The sequence below is a fragment of the Pinus tabuliformis genome, chromosome 5_2 (assembly GCF_031772625.1).
Source record: "Pinus tabuliformis cultivar Carrire ecotype Pingquan chromosome 5_2, CPIR1, whole genome shotgun sequence".
Classification (NCBI taxonomy): Eukaryota; Viridiplantae; Streptophyta; class Pinopsida; order Pinales; family Pinaceae; genus Pinus; species Pinus tabuliformis.
The window spans coordinates 954,105,080-954,126,514 of record NC_142306.1 but is presented as its reverse complement, the minus strand read 5'-3'; the positions used below and the strand labels follow the sequence as shown (position 1 = coordinate 954,126,514).

The 21,435-nt window shown below is 37.6% G+C and overlaps 1 protein-coding gene across 1 annotated transcript; it reads left to right on the top strand.

Annotated features, from left to right (window-relative positions):
- The first annotated feature begins 11,178 nt into the window (after nt 1–11,178).
- Nucleotides 11,179–18,611, top strand: LOC149162434 (uncharacterized). The gene is made up of 2 exons (XM_089437269.1): nt 11,179–11,458; nt 17,542–18,611. Exons 1-2 carry the CDS (start codon nt 11,417–11,419, stop codon nt 18,379–18,381), a joined length of 882 nt encoding a protein of 293 aa, XP_089293395.1. The 5' UTR covers nt 11,179–11,416; the 3' UTR covers nt 18,382–18,611.
- The last annotated feature ends 2,824 nt before the right edge of the window (nt 18,612–21,435 follow it).

The window sequence follows — 21,435 nt, the reverse complement described above, 5'->3', positions numbered from 1 at the left end:
AGAGTTTTCCTTCTAGCCAAAAGCCAAAGAAAATGAGAGACCTTAGACCATGATTTTGCTTCCAAATATTTTTTCAAATTCCCTGTTTAGGAATATGTGCATGACCTAATTCTAAATCATAAGCTTCTTTCACTGTGAATGTGCCCTTAGGGTGATATCCCCCTTTGATTTTATCTCGGTCTTCTGATTTCATGTTGTTTTTCTCCTACCAAGGTTCCAAAAATATTGGTCAATGAATAATGTCAAGCATAGGTAGCCAAGCTTCTTTCAATAACCAATTCCATCATTGAGTTTCTTGAGATGTCCCTAGCGAGTAACCAAATATAATTTGGAAATTCATCAATAAAATAATGTCCCTAAGTTCCTGGAGGGATTCTTGAGCACTCAATTTAGGGAATTGATGCCAAGAGTCATCCTAGAAGAGTGCATCCTCTTTGTTTCTTACCTCCCAAAAATAATGCTTGTGGATGCATGATTAATACTCTTGGCAAGATTCCATATCGAGGAGCTTGGATTGGAATGTTGCATTCTAACCTACTAGAAAGGGGGGAGGGGGCATGTCCTCCTTAAAGCTTAGGTAAACAAAGATTGTTGTGTGGGAATGAGGACCATTTTCTTTCCCTCGAAACACCATCCCATAAAAAGGAACACTGGAGAATATGAATAGTCTCAATATTTCTTTTAGTGGCCTCAAGAGAAGAGAAAAGATAGATGGAAAGAGCTTGGAGGGCCAATTTTAGAAGCACTAGCTAGCTCGTGATGTTAAGAGGACAAAACATTCAACTATTAAGCTTGTTTGTCATCTTTTGAAGCAACATTGACTAGGGTTTTGTTTTGAGGGAGTTGTCTCCCAAGGGAGCCCCAAGACATTTAGTAGGCAAGGAACAACACTTATAGCCAAGAAGATGAGATATATGACCTTGGACCGCCAGAGGGGTGTTAAAGAAGAAAAATGTTATGCAACTAGCTCACAAAATAGAAGAAGAGATAGATCAATGACTTCAAAATAAGCCTCTTCGAGGGGGCAACATCCTTTACATTACACGCATGAATAATTCTTGGATGATACAAATGACAAAACATCCTTTCTATATGTAGGAGTCTAAGGGGTCACAATATAGTCATAGCTAACATAACAATAATAATGTAAGGGCACAATAATAACAATAGTGGGCTTCTATGGAACACAATAATAACAATATGGGGACAAAATTGGCACAACAATAACAATAAAGGGCTACAATGACAATAATAATGGGGGAATACACTAGTATTATAAAGACCTAACATGCCCCTCTCCTTCAAAAAAGTGTTGTCCTCAACGCTTGATCCAAAATGGATCTTGGATAGACTCCTAAGTCTAGTATTCCTCACTGAGGAAAATGAAAGTCCAAGGAAGTTCCTAGAAATAGCCCCATTGTAGAGATCGTCTCATCCTGAACCTGTTGCAACTCAAATGGGCAAAAATGGACTTAGGATGCAGAAGTTATTGCAGAAAGAAGATGCCTTTATTCCTTAGAAAAAGAGGCAAAACCCTTTAAAAATGGCCTAAAAGGCTTTATAAAGAAAATCGCATCGGAGGAGGGCCAAAGGCCGATTTAAGCGGAAAAGGGGAAGCACCCCCGATCATCGCTCCCCAACATATCGGATCGGAGGTGGGCACATGCATATAACATAAAGCAAGACCCAAGCCGATGTGATATCACGATCGCCGATATCGGCGGATCGCAATCGGCGACGACATAAGGCAAAGGATGGACCCCCGCGCCAAGCGATATTGTGATCGTCGATATCGGTGAATTGTAATCGATGTTAGCATCAGCCATGCCATATGCATAGAATCCCGGGTCCATGCGATACACGATTGCGATATCAAAAAATCACATCGGAACAACACCATGGAGCAGGGACCAATACCTAGCTGACTTGCGATATATATCCGGACCCAATGGGGTTATGAATGCCGCTTCATAAATGTTTCAAGTCTACCATAAAGGCCGTTTTGTGATATTTTCAGTGTTAAATGTATTTTTTTAATACAAAGGAAACAAGCGGGATTTCTGGCGGCCGTAGGTGGTAAGTGGTTTCAGCCGGGCTCCGCCCGAGCCCATACATTGGCTACCACGTGGCCAGGCCCTAGAGAGATAAAACCACCCTTTTCAGGCTGTTAACCCCTGTACGAGTGAGCTACTCGAAATGAACCTCAGCTGTTGGATCCAGATCTCCCAGATCAACGGTGGGGATGCGATAAGCGACATAAAGGCAGACCCGATAGGAGTTATAAAGAAGATTAAAGGAATTTTCAAGTCAAATAAAAGGCGTTTATGCTAATTTTTCAGCGTTTCCAGTGTATTGCTCTGTGTAAACATAGAAATGATATCTTTGGGATTTCAACGCGCTAGTGGCCTTTTTCGTTGCAAAACAGGTGGCCACCATACCTTGGGATGTTAGTAATGATTGTTAAACACTCTAGAAGGAAGATGAAGGGACAGTGATCGGGAGCCAGAGAACCTGAGAGCTGAAACAAACAGACAAGCACCGATAGGCTTAAAATTCGTTCCATGATAGAGATAGAGGAGTTGCTGAGTCTGAGAGCACGATTGAGAGGCATAAGCAGGCAGCACAGCGAGCTGAAGGGGTGAGAAAGCCTGAGAGTGCGATTGACAAGCAACAAAGCTACAGAAAGGTCGCTGGAAGGTTGTCGAGGATCGCTTGGAGGTCAAGCGGATCACAGAGGCACGCAAAGGCCGAGAGAGAGAGAGAGAGAGCTCAAGATAGCCAGAGCTGAAGAGCCAGAGCAAGAAGGCTGAGAGCTTCATAGCTGGGGACCGAATGGCATTCTAAACCCATTGTTTCTGTGTAAACCATGGAGTTGAGCCAGAGAGCTTGTAAAAAGATTGCTGCCATAATCCTAGAGAGCCTAGTCGAGTTGACTAGAGCTCAAGGAGATGTAGCCCAAGAGTTTTGGGTGAACTCCATATTAAATTGTTGTTCTGTGTGTTTTGTTTTATTGCTGCATTGTTTACTGTTATATATATATATATAGATATATATTGTATCAACATAAACAACATAATATTAAAAGCACACAAACAGTTCTAAAATATACATAAGCATACACCTTGTTTTCAAGCACATATTTAATTCCGCATTGGTTAATCATAAAGACTTGGGAATATTTAAGCTTTGGAAGTGGGAGAGGTTCTTGTAAGTTAGACAAGAAGCCTAAGTGCCCCATTTTCAGATCAGGTGGTATCATAGCCTAATTTTGGTTAACCCCAGCTTCAAAGAAGGTTATATCATAATGCTTGATTGACAGGGCAAAGATTGCTTGTTTGAAAGGTGTTTGAATAGCAAGAGGCTGATTGTATGCTTGTTTTGCAGATTGATTATTGTTTGAGTTTGCAGAGGTGAAAGGAAAGTTATTGATAGCTCAGTCTAGGAAGGACAAATAGGAAGAAGGGTTGAAGGAATTCTTCTATCCCAAAGGACCTCAAGGCAGTCCTTAAAGCACAAGACGTTTGTTGCAAAAGGTTGCTGAAATAAGCTCTTTATTAATCTTGTTTGAAGTTCTTTGTTCATTGGCATAATGACAACTTCTACAAGTGTATCCTCAAATTCCTCTTGCATCACAAGACTCTTTGATGATTACATAAAGAAAGAATTGTTCATTATGATGGGCAAGGTGAAAGAAATGTATGAGGATGGAAGAAAGAGCAGCATACTTAGAGAGCAGCTAAATTCCATGAAGGAAGAGAAGCAGTTGCTTTCTGATAGACTACAAGAAATGGAAAGGCAACTTCATATTGCAAATATGAACTTGAATAGGATGCATGAGTTGGAGTCACAACTCTTTGTTTCCCAAGAAGCCTTAGTCAAGTATCAGCTTAAAGAAGAGGTAAACCATTCCAATTTGTCTTCAAATTCCTCTAAGAATGCTTATATTGTTTCTTTTGAAAAACATACTAGAGGCATAGGTTCCAAGCTAATGTCCAAGATGGGCTATGAAGGAAAGGGCTCAGGAAAGCATGCACAAGGTATTATTGAACCAATAATGGTTGAGGAAAGGCCTAAGTATTTGGGTCTTAGCTATGGACAAGCTTATGGAGAAAGTTCCAAAGCTGCCATGAAGAAAACAACTCCAAGAAGGAGTTGCATTGCAGGTCTTTAAGAGTGTGAAGATTGTGTTCAGGAGGAATGCAATAGCTTGAAACATCACTTGCAGGATGCAGGTGTTTAGAAGCACACACTTGAACCAGAGAGTTGTGGAAACTCTGAAAGCATTGAAGAGATTGAGGGTGTTCCAAAGGGAGCCACTTCTTCAGTTGCTTCACCTCCTCATGAAGGCAATAAAGGTGAAAGAGGCATGTATAAATCTGGTTCTAAACATATTCCTTTTGATTTTGCAAAGCATGGTAAATTTCCACATAAGCATGGGAGAAGAATTTCATGTTCCTTTTGTGTTTTGGATAACCATCATGTTTCTAGATGTTGGAAGAGAATGGCCACATACAGGGAACTTTTGAAGGAAAAGAAGCAAAAAGCCAAAGGTCCATTAGGCAAGGCAAAGCATGCTGTCAAGAGGATGCACATGCGTTTCACACTGCCATAAGCAAGGGCATCTTGCTGAAAGGTGTTGGACTTTGAATCCAACAATGCTTCCACACAAGTTGAGGAATGTGGAAAGAGAAGATGGCAGAAATGGAAAGGAAGTTTCCTTGAATGATGTGTCTTAGGATGATTCACATGTTCATGCTGATTTGCAGACAAAGGAAATACCTTGGAACTAGATTGGTAAGAAATGGTTAGAGTTCTTTTCCAATTAAGGTTGCATGTCTATTGATGCATCTATTTGCATTTCTTTGTGATGAGATGCAAGTTGCAGGACTTTACCAAGAAGGTGAATGGGAAGAGTTGAGTAGGAGACTCACTTTATTGCTGCAACATTATATTTCATTTCAACTTCAAAAGTATGGTGTGCTTAAGTGAAAGTTGAAGGATGAAATGCATGCATAAGCATGATGTGCATGAACACATGGATGTTGATGTTTTCCTGGTATTTGAACATGTATGTGTAATTAACTTGAAGGGTTGATTGCTTTGTTGTAAACATGCATGTAATACAATATTAACTTGGAAAAAAGTTGATTTGGTCTCCAAGATGGAGGTAATAATGAAGTGTTTCATTTTTTGAAAAGAGTCCTAATGGTCTTTTTCTACATGCTTGACTTGAAGAGTCATTTGTTTAAAGGCATGTTTTGTGGGTTTGTTATCTAGTCCATCATTTGTATGCAGATGTAAGACATGGAGGTGTTCACAAGATGTGAAATCTATTTCTTTTGTTGAAGCAGGAGTTTAGGTCATCCAGTTGTTTTTCTGTTGTTGTTAACAGTTGTTGTTGACGACTTTTCAAATAGCTACAAATGAAATTTTGTGGAGCAGATGAACTTCACATTTATTTGAGCCACCTTGGATCAATGATCAAGGAAAAGAAGTTCAAACCACCTTCTATGACCATTTCAGCAGGAGTTCTACAGGAAGGCAAGGAGGAAGATAGTTCTTCCCAGGAAGACCAACCCATCTAGGAGGGGAAGTAGTCAGAGACTTTGTTTCAGAGGCACTATGCAAGGAAAGTGTGTGGAGGCTGAAAGAAGAGGGTGAGCCACTCTCATTTACTGCTTAGATCAATATATCATTCTTTTGGAGACCAAAAGTTCTTTTAGTGGGAAGGCGTGATCCAAAATGGATTTTGGATAGACTCCTAAGTCTAGTATTCCTCATTGAGGAAAATGAAAGTCCAAGGAAGTTCCTGGAAATAGCCCCATTGCAGAGATCATCTCGTCCCGAATCTACTGCAACTCGAATGGGCAAAAATGGACTTAGGATGCAGAAGTTATTGCAGAAAGAAGATGCTTTTGTTCCTTAGAAAAAGAGGCAAAATCCTTTAAAAATGGCCTAAAAGGCTTTATGAAGAAAATCGCATCGGAGGAGGGCCAAAGGCCGATTTAAGCAGAAAAGGGGAAGCATCCCCGATCGCCGATCCCTGACATATCAAGTTGGAGGTGGGCACATGCATATAACATAAAGCGAGACCTGGGCCGATGCGATATCGCGATCGCCGATATCGGTGGATCGCAATCGACGACATCATAAGGCAAAGGACGGACCCCTGTGCGGAGCGATATTGCGATCTCCGATATTGGCGGATCACAATCGGTTTTGGCATCGACCATGCCATATGTACAGAACCCCGGGTCCATGCGATACACAATTGCGATATCGCAAAATCACATTGGAACAACACCACAGAGTGGGGACCGATACCTACGCGACTTGAGATATATATCCAGACCCGATGGGGTTATGAATGCCACTTCATAAATGTTTCAAGTCCGCCATAAAAGCCGTTTTGTGATATTTTTAATGTTTAATGTATTTTTTTAATACAAAGGAAACAAGCAGGATTTCGGGCAGTCGTAGGCGGTAAGTGGTTTTGGCCAAGCTCTACCCGAGCCCATACACTGGCTGCCACGTGGCCAAGCCCTAGAGAGAGAAAACCACCCTTTCGGGTGGTTAACCCCCGTACGAGTGAGCCGCCCGAAATGAACCTCAGCCGTTGGATCCAGATCTCCCAAATCAATGGTGGGGATGCGATAAGCGACATAAAGGCGGACCCGATAGGAGTTATAAAGCAGATTTAAGGGATTTTCAAGTCCGATAAAAGGCGTTTATGTGGATTTTTCAGCGTTTCTGGTGTATTTCTCTATGTAAACAGAGAAATGATATCTTTGGGATTTCAACGCGCCAGTGGCCTTTTTCGTTGCAAAACAGGTGGCCACCATACCTTGGGACATTAGCAATGATTGTTAAATGCTCCAGAAGGAAGATGAAGGGACAACGACCAGGAGCCAGAGAGCTCGAGAGCTGAAACGAACAGACAAGCGCCGATAGGCTTAAAATCCATTCCATGACAGAGACAAAGGAGTTGCTGAGTCTGAGAGCACGATTGAGAGGCATAAGCAGGCAGCGCAGCAAGCTAAAGGGGCGAGAAAGCCTGAGAGTGTGATTGATAGGCAACAAAGCTACAAAAAGGTCGCTGGAAGGTTACTAAGGATCGCTTGGAGGTCAAGCGGTTCATAGAGGCACGCAGAGGTCGAGAGAGAGATCTCAAGATAGCGAGAGCCGAAGAGCCAGAGCTAATGTAAGAGCCTAAGAGCCAAAGCCAGAGCAAGAAGGCCGAGAACTTCAGAGCTGGGGACCGAATGGCATTCTAAACCCATTGTTTATGTGTAAATCATGGAGTTGAGCTAGAGAGCTAGTAAAAAGATTGTTGCCATAATCCCAGAGAGCCTAGTCGAGTTGACTAGAGCTCAAGGAGATGTAGCCCAAGAGTTTTGGGTGAACTCTATATTAAAGTGTTGTTCTGTGTGTTTTGTTTTATTGTTGCATTGTTTACTATTATACATACATACACACACACACACACACACACACACATATATATATTGTATCAGCATAAACAACAAAATATTAAAAGCACATAAACAGTTCTAAAACAGACATAAGCATACACATTATTTTCAAGCACATATTTAATTCCGCATTGGTTAATCATAAAGACTTGGGAATATTTAAGCTTTGGAAGTGGGAGAGGTTCTTGTAAGTTAGACAAGAAGCCTAAGTGCCCCATTTTCAGATCAACGCTTGAGTAGTTATGGATGCTTCTGTATAAAATTCTTGTCCTCCCATGTGGAATCTTCAGTGGATAAGTTCTTCCACTTGATGAGATACTCTGAAATTGATCAATTTCGTAGCAGTCGAGTTCTTGTTTCTGTGACTGCTTCAGGTTCCAATATGATTTTTCCTTCCTTGTCAAGTTTTGGCAATATTGTTTGAACTGGGAGCTTGTCACCTATAACCTTCTTTAAGCATGAAACATGGAAAACTGGGTGCACTCTGGAAGGTGCAGGAAGCTCCAATTTCTATGCCATATTACCAATCTTTTGCAACACCTTGTACAGACCATAATACTTTGGTGATAATTTACTATCCTTCTTAGCTTGCTTGAGGGACATTTGTTTATATGGTTGTATTCGTAGAAATACCCAGTGACCTACATCAAAACTTCTTTCGCTACAATGTTGGTCTACCTGTTGTTTCATTCTATTTTGCGCCAAAGTGAGGTTATCCTTTAAGAGTTGGAGAACTTGTTGTTGATGCTTGATGTGATCTTCCACTGCTTGAATCTTAGAATTTTCTCTTAAAAATGATGTGATGGATGGTGGATGATATCCATAAAGTGCCATAAATGGGGTCATTTTTGCTGCAGTATGGAAGGAAGTGTTATACCACCATTCAAACAAAGGAAACCACTTGACCCATTGTGTCTGTTTATCAGATACAAAGCAACAAAGATATCCTTCCAAACATTTGTTCACTATCTCAGTGTTCCCATCACATTGAGGATGATAAGATGAGCTATGAGCTAACTGAGTACCCAATCAGAAAATAATTCCGTCCAAAAATTTCGAGTGAAAATGGGATCTCTATTGCTTACAATAATCTCCTAACAAAAAATTGAAACTTTGAAACTTTGAATTGTTGATTGAGGTGCTCGACTCTTCCATAAAATCATGCAATGTGTTATACTACTAAACTAAAATAATTAAATAAGTAAACATTAATTGTATATTAATAAAAGAAATATTCTCTTTTGGGTAAAAGGTAAAATTCAATAGGGATAGTATTTGGTTTCATATATAACATTAAATTTAGATGCTTTTTTTTTTTAAATTAACCATGTTGAATAATAACCCGTTGGTGTATTATAGGGGTGGCCTAGAGTTAAATATTCGAACTACCACCATAACACTAAGAGTATCCAATAGCCCACAAACCAGATATATTGATAACTTATGACTTAGCAAGAATTGAGATGTTCACAGATAAGGGGGGTCTCGACTCTTCAATCCTTATTACAATGGGCCTTAAAGTTACATGTTTTTTCAACTAATAAATTGGGTGAAGTTAGTATCAACAACCCATAGGTCGATATCTAGTATTGACTTAAAGCTAGATGGCTTATTTAAACCATGGAGAATCAGTACACATCAAAGTAATATGGATGAGGCCCATGATCAAATCTTCTGGTTGCCACTATAATACTAAGAAACTTATGGCTTAGTAAGAATCAAGATGCCCATGGAGAAGGGGGGACCCTACTCTTCGAGCCTTATCATAATGGGCCTTAAAGTTGATATTTTTTAACTATTAAGTTTGGTGGAGCTAGTATCAACAACCCTCAGGTCAATATCTAATACTGACTTAAAGTAAGATGTTTTTTTTTAACCAAGGTGAATCATTAAAATGTCAAAGTAATTTGGACATGGCCTTGGATCAAATCTTCTAGTTGAGACTATAATACCAAGAGTATATCCAATGGTTTGTAAGCTAGATATACAAATAACTTTTGACTTAGCAAGAGTTCAAAAGTCATGTGGGTGGATCTTCCCTACTCTTTGAGCCTTATCACAACCTTCCAAACATGTCCATTGGATAGTGAATCGGGTGGATGGAAGAACAAATCATGACACCAACCACTTGAGCTACCAACTGGGGACATGTTCGATGTTAGATGTTTTTAAACGAAAAATGGTTGATGGGGAACTAGAAACCTTCCTAGATATATACAAGAGCCCACAAGTAACATATATAAGAAACTCATAGTTCAACTTAGGACTAAGATGTATAGAGACCATAGAAAACTGGAGTTGGAATTCCATACTCCAACGAGATGCCTATCCTTCCAACCTTACTATGACTAGCCATGGTGTCCCCTCATGGGATTTGAAACTGGGTGGAGGGGATATCCCAATGAGACAACCACCTCGTCGTCCCATGAGGAGACATGTTCGATGTTAGATGTTACTAAAAGCACACGATTCCACTAAAGGTAACCTCTAAGGGACACTAATTTTCTTATGGACACTATCTTAGTTGAAATCACATTTTGGTCTTGAAATGAGACCTAAAACTATTTTTAACTTGCTAAGAACTCGTCTTTCCTAAATGTAAGGAAACATATGAATAACCTAAGACCCCAAGGTATTTGAGAGACACATAAGTCTATCCCCTTTTGGTTGAGTCATTTTAAGTGGTGTGATTTTCTTTAAGTAATGATGATAAATTACTTCATCGTGGATACCAATCAATAATGTCTATCCTCATAATCAATTAACCACTAAACTATAATACATTTTAAGACTTGACGAGTAGGCGCCCCACCCATGTGATATCTCAACCCTTCCTAAGTCATAAATTATCAGTATATCTAGCTTGCCGACTATTAGATAAACTTTTGACATGATAGTAACAACCAAAAGATTTGATCCTAGACCTTGCCCAAATTACTCCAACATATTATTGATTCATCATATATATATATATATATAATTTTCTTTTAATTCTCTCATAAAATAAACAAGGGCTACATGGTAGCTAGTACGTGCCGCTTAACTTAAATATAGTTTAATTAAACTAAAAAATAATAAAGACAAATGATTCATCACAAAAATAAAACAATTAAATATTGTATTGTTGAATGTCATCAATAATAATTAAGAAATATGATTAGCTAATATTATTTATATTAACATATATACACTTTAATATATATGTCAATTTTTTATAATTAAATATATTTGTGTGTTATATATATATATATATTAAATTTAATAAAATTTGTGTTTAATATAATAATAAGTTATCTTAAATTGAAAATATGAATAAAAAACTAAAATCTATTAAAATGGCAATAATTAAAAAAATGAAAAAAGAGTTAAATTAAAAAAGAAATAAATCTAAAAACAAAAAATTAGTAACTAACATAAATGAAAGTTACTAAAAAGCCCATAATAAGACCTCAACCAATCACTTTATAAATAAATAAATTTAAATAAAATAAAAAATAACAAAAATTGAATTCTTATAACATAAATTTTACTTAAAATACAGATTAATATACACCTAAAACAAAAAAACAATATGAAAATCAAAACAAAACTAAATAAGCAGATATAATAAACTAATATAAATTCATTTTAAACTCAAACAACATTTAATTTTTTTAATCCTTTTTTAATCTTTTTGCACGGATTATATTTATGCGATGCAAAACGATCGGATTACTCCGGTTGGAAATCCCTCTACTCACTTGGAAAGTCCTGTATCATAAAATTCTCGGCCGCCAATCTAGTATCTCGATTTAGGTTGGCCTTTATCAAAGTTAACTTCTACTCTATCATAAAATATCTAGCCTTTTGCAACCTGTGATTTTACATTTACATGGAGCAAAATTCATGTTCGGGGTCTGGATTTGCTAGAGATCAATAGTTTCTCAGCTTTGCAGCACTCGAAGATGTCTCTGCAACTCAATTCGGTTGTTGGTTGCGGACCCCTGGTATGCTACTACCGCTTCCTCCTTCTTCTTGCTTGCTTTTGCAGTTCTGCTTCTCTGGTTTCTTTTTCCAAAAGACCGTAATGGATATGTTCAATTTTATTAGAGTTTGGAGCACCTATTCAAGTAATAGTCTATTTATTAATGGAGTATTCGTGAAAAATTCCCAGCATGGTACCTGAGCTTCACAGCCAGACACTGAGAATAAACCGACCGGGGTTATAAATTATAATGGGTATGGTCAATTTCATAAATTTAGAGGTATCTGGTTTACTTATGACTAGTAACAGGACAATCCCACAAATTTCACAAACTTAGAGGTATCTGGTTTACTTATGACTAGTAACAGGACAATCCCACAAATTTCACAGCAGGGCTTCTAGGCTTCAGAAACTTGAATAAATACAGGGTTTTATGGACAGAAAATTACACTGTTGTTTTTAGAGATTAGTGATTAGGTACTAGTAGGGGTGGATTTTTGTGTAGCATGCTTTGTGGGCCCTCTTTGGCGTGTGGCTGCAATGCATGGGATGTCTTTAATTGCATACCACCTTACTGTAATGGCATATCCCTATAATGGGGTCTCACCTGACATTTATATTCTACTGCCCGACCTTCTAGATAATTGGGGCCTTGGTTTTTAGCGTATCAATATCATTGAAATAGGTAATGAACATATAACCTATACTAAATTAAAGCCTTCCTCAGCCCTAGATCCTGAAGCCTTTTTTCTTTTGTTAAATGTAAGCATGTTCAGTAAGTACTGGTTGGAAGGTCCCACCTGCAAACACTCAGACGAAACTGTGTTTGCATAGGTGGTGTTGTAAGTGAATTAGGTTGATAGCTGACAGCAGCAATACATTGCAATAGCTACTCATGGATAATTTTAGAGGAAGGAGATTGTGGATGGTAGGCATTATTACACACATCATATTGTTCAAGAAATTGTTATGGTCTGTATTATTGCCTGAAAATGGATGGTTCATTCTGCGTTCTTAGACGCACTCTTTTCAGCAGCATATCATCAGAAGACGGAAACTTTGGGGGTTTGGTGTGAGTCATGGGCATTGTATTAGAATATGGTTCGGTCATTATTTTGTTTGTCATGCATGGGGGAGATGGTGATGAAGATCTACATGTGGCATTTCTTTAACATGCTGGAGGATGTTTACGGGTTTGGAGGTGTGTTTTGTTGTTGAATTTTCAGATATATATATATATAGAGGCAATATTGCATATGTGGCAGAATTTCACCTTTCAGGCACTTTGGTATATATTTTTATGCATATTTCTCTGCTAAGGGTACCTTGCACATTCTCCAACACAGATTTACATATTTGGAGGCATTCCTCACCCTAAAGGTTCTTTTGGGTGTTAATGCATGTCCTTCAAGACATTGCACATATTTGGAGGCATGTTTCACCATTGCGTTAGTTTTTATGGATTTCCTAGCATCATACAAGTGTTCTAGTCTCTAAGGTGTCAGAGAGGCTAAGGAATACGAAATCTCCAAAACCTAGAAAATGTTTCGAAAGAAAACATTAGAAACCTATCAATTAAATTAATTGATCCATAATTAAAAAGTTCCTAAGTTTAATTTAGGAAAATTGATTAATTAATAGGTATTAAATGAGAAAATCAATTTTGCTCTAGAAACTTCCATAAAAGTGACTTGATGGAGTCTAAGATGATCTGAGCCATCGATCACTATTATATCTTGGTCGTTGAAGCTCTAGCGAGAGATTATAAGAGAAAATCGAAAGGATTGGAGAAAACACAGCTTCTGACCAAGGTAGCTTGAGTTCCCCAATTCACAGTATTCAGTGAGGGTGCAATTCAAGTTAGGGAAGAGCATCGGAGAGAGGGAGCAACAGATATCCAAAGGTGATTTTCCTCAGTTTCCAGTGTCGAAGAGGTAGGAAAAGAGGAGGCTGAATTGTCAGCAGAGGAGGTCGTTTTGTGGAGTGCGAGTTAGCCAGAAACCCCAGTGCGAGTAGTCGAAAGAGGTGCGTTTCAGTTGCTGGAGGTTGTATCCCGAGGCAGAGCAAGTCATTTCCAGAGGTAGAGGGAGGTGGTATGACACACCTGGAAGGGTTCTGGGGGTTGTTTGAGTTTATCCAGAGCACTAATGTGCATTCTAGGCAGAGGTGCGAATAGCATGGAGGAGGTGTGAGTGGCTGGAGAGAGGCAAGTTTAATTGCAGAGGGTGAATGAGTGTCTAATATATATTTTACCAGTATATACTGAAGGTTCGCTATTGGGGCAATCAATTGTAATTATTTTCTCAAATTGCTGCATAGTAATAAAACCCTCATCTGCGGCGCCAGTTTTTCCTTCAGGGTTTTTTCGGGGACAATTGTCCAAATGGCAAAAACAATGGTGTCTATTTTCAATGTGTGTGCATCTATTTCTCGGTTCCGTAATTTTTATTTTCGCAAGGTATTTTTGTTGGTGAAAAATTGCAGTGTGAATTATTTGCTATTTGTCGTAATAATAATTACAGAAGACAAATAAACTGTTAAAGTTAGGAGAATAATATCCAATTGCTGCAGTTCAAGGAATTTTCACATGGTATCAAAGAAGATCAGATCAGAGGCTCAGAGGCGAAGGAAGCGAGATTGTGCAGTTTCAGAGGGAGATACGTATTATGAAGCACCAGTTTTTAGATCTGCACAGGTCAAGCCAGAGGTGTGAATTACATATAGGCAAAAAATCAATTTCTAGTTCAGGTGAAGGAAAAGTTTGATTTTGCCTCATATCTGTGGCAGCAGGCAGTAGGATTGCTGGACTTTGTACTATGGAGTGTGCGTTTAGCATTATTAATTTTGGTGATGATGTTGATGATTGAAATTGGAAACAGAAACCTGATGATATGTTGAATGTTATAATCATTAATGATGATGACAACGTTTAAACTTTATGCTGAATTGATGATGATGATTTGTTTATGTTGAATTGATGATGATGATTATGTATTTTTAAATATAAAATCTAGATTCTAAAAGATGAATGGTAAGATGAAATTTTTATTTTGTCATATATATATATGCCATTTCCTTGCTGTATCGTATCTGGATTATTTTAAAATTGACTATACCCGTTTCAAACCCCATTTCTGTGCAACTTAGTTATAGACAATTCCCGACGTGGATGATGTCATGTTACAGTCTTCATTGTTAAGGGTGGTGGTTTTAGAAGACCAACCTTAGGAGATCTGAAGCCTCCTCAACAAGAGGAGCACGCATGGTGTTTTCAACCATGCCGCATGAGACAATTTTTAAGGGTCCCTCACCTTATAATCTCTTCCATGATTATTATCAGCCTTTGTGACCTGCTTCAGATCACAAGCTTCAGCATAGCAAGGCACTCTCAGGTGGTTGCAGCATGAATGCAGACCTCCAAGGATCATTGGTGCCTCTTGACACACCGATTATATTTTATTTTTGTTTTTTTTTTAAAAGGACAAGACGGAGAAATTTAAAAACCAGGTGGTCTCATATTTGTTCCATGAAATGTAAACACATAAAAAAATTGAAATTCTTACCAGCAACATGTGTGGAGGGTACCATATGCAGTGACCTAAATTCGGAGGCATCTTCTTCTGTATGAGGTGATTAATTGGCTTACTATTTGAATGTAAGCTCAAACACTTCATTTTCACACTAACAGCTGTTCTGCTTGGTGTAGTTCTGATACCATGATAAGGTTTATGACATAAGCCAAGAATCTAGTGAAGACACAATGAGATATAAACAAAAAACCCTGTATATGGGTGAGGTGCAACACCATCAAGTTGCACCTTAGTAATAATAAGCAAAGCAATTTCTACTTGAAGTGAAAAAATGAAAATGAGATCTTATAGTTAATATCTATCCAATGACATAAGCAGGGGAACCGTAAGGATAGGAGCCACATAAGGTAGATTTATAGTACTATAAATGATTTATAAATAGGCCTTGTGGAGTCACACCCAAAGCCCTACCGAGGATACATTGGGCTCCAAATAAATTCTTTCTCCAACTTAATTGGGACAGCAATGATACCATAGACAATGTGACATAAGTCTAGGTTTGCAAAGCCTTGCTATGACCTCTGCACTGGTGGATAGAGTTATATCTCAAGTCTGGGTTTACACAGCCTTTCCTTGACCACTGCAAGTCTGGGTTTGCAAAGCCTTGTTTTGACCACTGCATTGGCTGATGGTATAATATCTTATAAAGTTGCAAATCACAATGTTGGAATTGTGCCACTAAACAGGGACATAACTGAAAAAGAGAGAGGCATGCCATTGTTAACTGGGTATTTGTGATTCCTCCCACTAAAATAAGTTGTATTTTGCAGCATCTTACCTTGCTACCACTGAATCCTTCACAGGGGATTTCAAGTCATGTGATACTTTAAAAATGAAATGGAATGAGAGCTTTGGCAGAGTTGTAAGGAAAGATAACATTCTTGATATGAAATCTAATGCACTAAGAATTAAGTCCTGTAATTAGCAGTCCTCCATGATTAGGAACACTGAAGGAAAAATTCCAAGAAAGATACTTTGGAATGTTTGTGGTTGTTGACAAAGTAATTGTTGCAGCTTATAAAATAAAATTTGGTGCAAGTATAAAACTTGTATCTATGTGTCTATTGTAAAAAAGAGATTCGAGGTGTCTGGCACCACCCTTGGTTGGCCTGTCCTATTAGTTGTTGTGGGTCAATTGGATACCAAAATATTTTAGGAATGATGTAGGAAATGTTGACGTTAAAGCATATGCCAAAGAATACTTTAGAAATGGACTTTTTTCGAACTAAAAATTGCTAAATTACAGTTTATACTATTATAGATTCCCTCATCAAGGATCCTGAAAATGTCCAGTTGCTTTCAGCTAAAAACTTTCTCAGCAGCAAGGCTATGGACCTGGGTACATGCACAAGTCTCTGGGATTGTTATAGATAACTGTCTTTGAAAGTGGAATAGATAAAGATGGCAGTCTAAGAATCACTATACTAAGGTTAGAGGCTGAAGGTGTTGGTGGAAAGTACGAGTATGAGAAGAGATGAAAATCCCTGTATGCTATTTCTGTTGTAATCCTGAATTATAGCTAGGTTTGATCTATGGTTATTCTATACTATATGGACCAAAGTGGCATCGTTGTCAGAGAGAGGTCTTGTCATTGTTATTAGAACCGGATCAGTCAATTTTCTATCCAACTAAATGTGCTGTTTTTGTTCTTTGGTTTGGAAAAGGAAGTATATCTGCAAATCATTTACTGATTTCTGTTTTATTTTTCTGGTTATGGGGAATGTGGGTATAGTAGGGCTGCAGAGGTCTGCTCTGGAGTGGAAACATTATTGAAAGAGAAACACCGCAGGAGCATTCTGCATCTCCAGAATACATTTCAAGCCTTTTTCCCTGCACCTTTCTTTGAAAATGTTGTAGGAATTTGCATCCCTCTTTCAAGTTAGAATACAATAGAAATTTTGTAAGTGGATACTTTCAACAAAAATAAGCATCCTGCTTTTATAGGCAATCCATATGAATGCTTTTTGTATTAAAGACAAGTCTTGTCATTGATAACTATTTCTTACCACTCTTGTTAGCATTGGTTCATGCAACATTGCACTGTTTGTTTAGAATTGCAGAATGGCACTGTCACCAAACTAGATATGGCATTCATTAGGATACATCTACCAAAATAAGATACCATCAGGAAAAAGGAATTAGTCAGCGAATAGAGGTGTCATGTGTACAGTGCATATGTGAAACTGTACATATGTGAAACTGTACTGTTTTATATTGAACCTGATGTACTACTCTATTCAGCCTGTATTTCATGTGCAGTGCTGGGAACTAGTCTTCTTTTTCTTGAGATACCTTCTCACATATATTTATATTTCATCTTAGGTAGTAGTATAATAATGTTTTCTTTTAGTAAACCTGGAAAGAGGGACAACCTATGCAAGAGAAACTAAGTTACTATAAAAGTTTGCCAGCTTTACTGATTGGAGGTTGCATTATTATATAGTTGCTCTCACTCTTTCGCGTTATATTTTAAAGTTGAGCAGTTTCCACTATTTTCTGACAATAGCTCCTGCAGGTCAATGGACAACATGGATTTAGATCTTTCTCAAGTCATTGCAGCTTCCTTTCAATGCAAGTTGCCTCTCACAACACACCTTGTCCTACCACTTCAGTGGATTTATATATTGCAAAGAGGAGTTCTAAAAGGGCTGCAAGGTGGGTTAGGATGCTCGCATTTGCTGGTAGGCAAGAAGATCTAAAAGGCTCGAGTGATGGAAAGGAAGAAGCCTTAACTGAGTCAGGACAGAAAGTTGACACTATAGCAACTTCATCTAATAGCATCAGTTCTTCCCGTCCCATCATAACTGCCGATCAGAAGCTGCAATCACGAGCAGTTGTTGGAAATTCACTGGCAAAGGATGTAGAAAGCGGTGCCAGCGCTTCTTCTCAAATTGAAGCTAAAAGAATTGATGCTCCTGGTAAGTCAACATCAAGTCGAATGACCGCACCAATCTCATCAACAGTGCCTAAGACAGGTTATCCATCAGGTGAACCAGGATCCTTTACTTCTGCAAACCCCTCTCTGTCAGCGCGGGAGAAGTTAAGAACTGCTCGCACACTAACAGGATTTGCAGAGTCAGATAAACCCGGCACACCTCAACGACAAAAAAATCTTTTAGATGCCTTAAGGGAGAGTGATAAACAAGGAAAAACTACTAAATATGGGCAACCGATTGAACCCTCAAATTTGTTTGATGATCGCAAGCGGAGCACAGAAAAGCAGAAACAGTTCGAGTTTACCTGGGGGCCTAGTCAATTTTATGGCTTATTATCATTTGTGTTACTTACCAGCGTCATGTTTGGAACAACATATATCGTTTGGAAACTTGGAGCAATACACTATAACGATCTTTAAAATGTTAGTTTTTTGTGGAGCCAACTTATTTATTTTCTTACACTCTCTTCCTTTTCAGCAGATGGTCATTTTCAATTGTGAAACGCCCATGTTTATGGGATGGGATAATTCTTTGCATAGTCATCTCAGAGAAAAAATGTGACAAAGATATTGTATTCTTCCAATACACCATATATAAATTCTACCTGTTTTTGTTTCTTGTATAAACAAGTAGGAGTTTTCCGTTGCCATCGTTTCCAGATTGAATTTCAAATTTCTGCAATCAAATACTTGATGTTGGCATTTGCATCTATCATTTTACTGAACACTACAGTCATCGTTAGGGTCAGTGGATTGACAGAGAGCAATGTCGCAAATGTGGATTATGTATCATGGTCACGAAGTAAAGTTTTGTGTGAGAACAAAAAGGAAAGAATTTTGGGAGGTTAAATCAAAAGTATAAGAGCATAAACATGGAATGGTAGGTAAATACCTAAAAACAAAAAAAATAAATGCCAATCATTTCAAGAAATAAAGTAAATCATAATTATATGGAGATAAATAAATAGAAGTATACAGAAATTTAAAATTAAAAGATCAATTAGAAATAAATTAGAATTATGAAATTAACAATGGAGGTAAAGGAACAAAAGAGAAGATAGCATAAAAAAAGATGAAAGCACACAACCATGCTTGCCATAAGGAGGAAATCCACATATATATGTCTTAAAGTAAAGCTATATATAAGATTAAATGAGTAATTAGCAAAATGAGGATTTTAAAGGGAGTGGTGTAGAAGGGATGAAAGATGTTGATGACTATTAAATATGAGCAGAATTAAGAATGAAGGACAATTAGTGTAGGAGGTCAAGTAAATGAAGGTAAGATGAATAAGGTGAACTGAAGGTAATAGAAAGAGAAAGGGAGTCAAAGGAGAATGTGCGGGGAGGAAAAGTGAGGATTGAAAGAAACGGATGAGGAGAGGGGATTAAAAGTTACATACTAATGAATTGTAATAAAATGAATAAATGATATGATAATCTAACTAAGAAATAAAACAAAAAATCATATAAATAAGTACAAAGAACAAGAAATATAACAAGAAAGGGATCAACTAGAGATGTACCAATATTATGAAATTAACCATGGAATGAAGGTAGGGAAACATAACAGGACAAATCATAAAAAATAAGAAAGCACATGGATGCTTGCAACATGGAAGAAACCAACACAAATTACTTGAAATGAACAATGATCAAAGTGAGGGTTTGACAAGTAGGATGTGGGTGGGGCAAATTGATTGAGGGATGAAAGAACCCAACAACATCTAAAAATAGATAGAAGTAATAGAGGAGGATAATTTGTTTTCAAAAGGATAGAAAAAGAAGCAATAATAAGAGGAAAATACATCAAATAAAAGATTTTAAGTGGGAAACAAAGGAAAAGAAAGCATATAGAATGAGAGGACATAACCATGCTTGCAATGATGAAGAAATCAAGACATATGACTTAAAATGAAGGCATACATAAGCCTAGATGAATAATTAGCAAAATGAGGTTCTGAAGAGGGGGTTGTGTAGAGGGGAAGGAAATAAAAAAAGTGTATGAAAGATGTTGACAAAATTTAAAAAACGCAGAATAAACAAAGCAAGAGAATTAACTTAGAAGGTCAAGTAAATAAAATGTAAGAGGAAGAAGGTGAACCAATGGTAGAAGAAAAAGAAAGGAAGTGAAAGGAGACTGTGTTCGGAGGAAAATGGAGGATTCAAATAGGATGGTGAATGGGGAAAATATGTTACAAGGCAATGGGATGAAATAAATTAAACAAAATACAACAATCTAATTAAGAAATAAAATCAAATTTATATAAATAAATAGAAAGAATAAAAGGAAATATAAAACTAAAAGATAATCAACTAGAACTATGCCAAAATTATGAAATTAACAAGGGAATGAAGGCAGGGAAACAAAAAGAAGAAAATATATGAAAGATGGGAACACATCGGCACACTTGAAGCCAACACAAATTACTTGAAATGGAACCATATATGTCTAAATGAGCAATTAAGTGAGGGTTTGACAAGTGGGGTTTGGGGGTGGGGTGAACTAAAAGAGGGATGAGAGAAGTTGACAATATCTAAAAATAGATACAATCACTAAAGGAGGATGAATTTTTTTTGTTCAAAGGATAGCAAAAGAGAAGCGATCGTAAGAGGAAAATATGTCACATAAAATATTTTAAGGATTTTTGTGGTTATAAAGGTGGAAAATGATGGATGTTGGGGCTGGCCGAGTTTGTAGCCATCTTCATGATTAATGTTTTGACTTTGGAATTACTAACAAGGAAGGTCACTTTGGACCCAAGTGAACCTTGATTGAGTTCTATATGAAATCAGTTCAATTGAATGAGGCTTTGATATTAAAGGGAGTCAATTGTTGGTTCACATAGATTGAGCAAAAAAATCAATCAAGGTTGTTGATGGGTTGGATGGAGAATCGACCAATGTGTGATTAGTTTCATGTTGACATTATGTGACAAATTATTCAATTCTAAAACTAAAATAGAGAGAAGGATGAAAGAAGACGACAACATCTAAAAAAGGGTAGAAATAAAAAAAGAAGATAATTTAATTTAGGAGGGCCAATAAATGAAAAGTACGAGAAATGTGAGCCCAAGGTAAAGGCAAGAGAAAGGGAGTTAGGGGAGAAGGTGTATGGGAGGAAATTTGGAGAATTGAAGTAGATGGATGGGGGTAGGAGGAAAAAGGTTATAAGGTGATGAGGGGAAATAAAATTGAACCCAAAATAAAAAGGAAATGAAAGACAAACAAGATGGTACATGTAACATTATCACACACGTCAACAATGAGGGAGGGGTTGTGTCAAAATGTTAATGTTATCTATAGTTAGAAAGGTGGTAAATGATCTATGTTGGGACTTACCAAGTTTGTAATCATCCTCACCATTAATGTTATTAGGATTCTTTTCGATTTCAACATCTCTAATGAGTTTGCTAGAATAGTATTATGTTTTGGCTAAGATTATAGTTTGTTCAAAGAATGCATACTTTTTGGT

Excerpts from the sequence above, each read along its gene's own strand:
- LOC149162434 (XM_089437269.1), top strand. The coding sequence starts at position 11,417 with ATGTCTCTGCAACTCAATTCGGTTGTTGGTTGCGGACCCCTG. Across the intron at positions 11,459-17,541 it reads TTGTTGGTTGCGGACCCCTG|GTCAATGGACAACATGGATT; the intron begins GTATGCTACTAC and ends TAGCTCCTGCAG.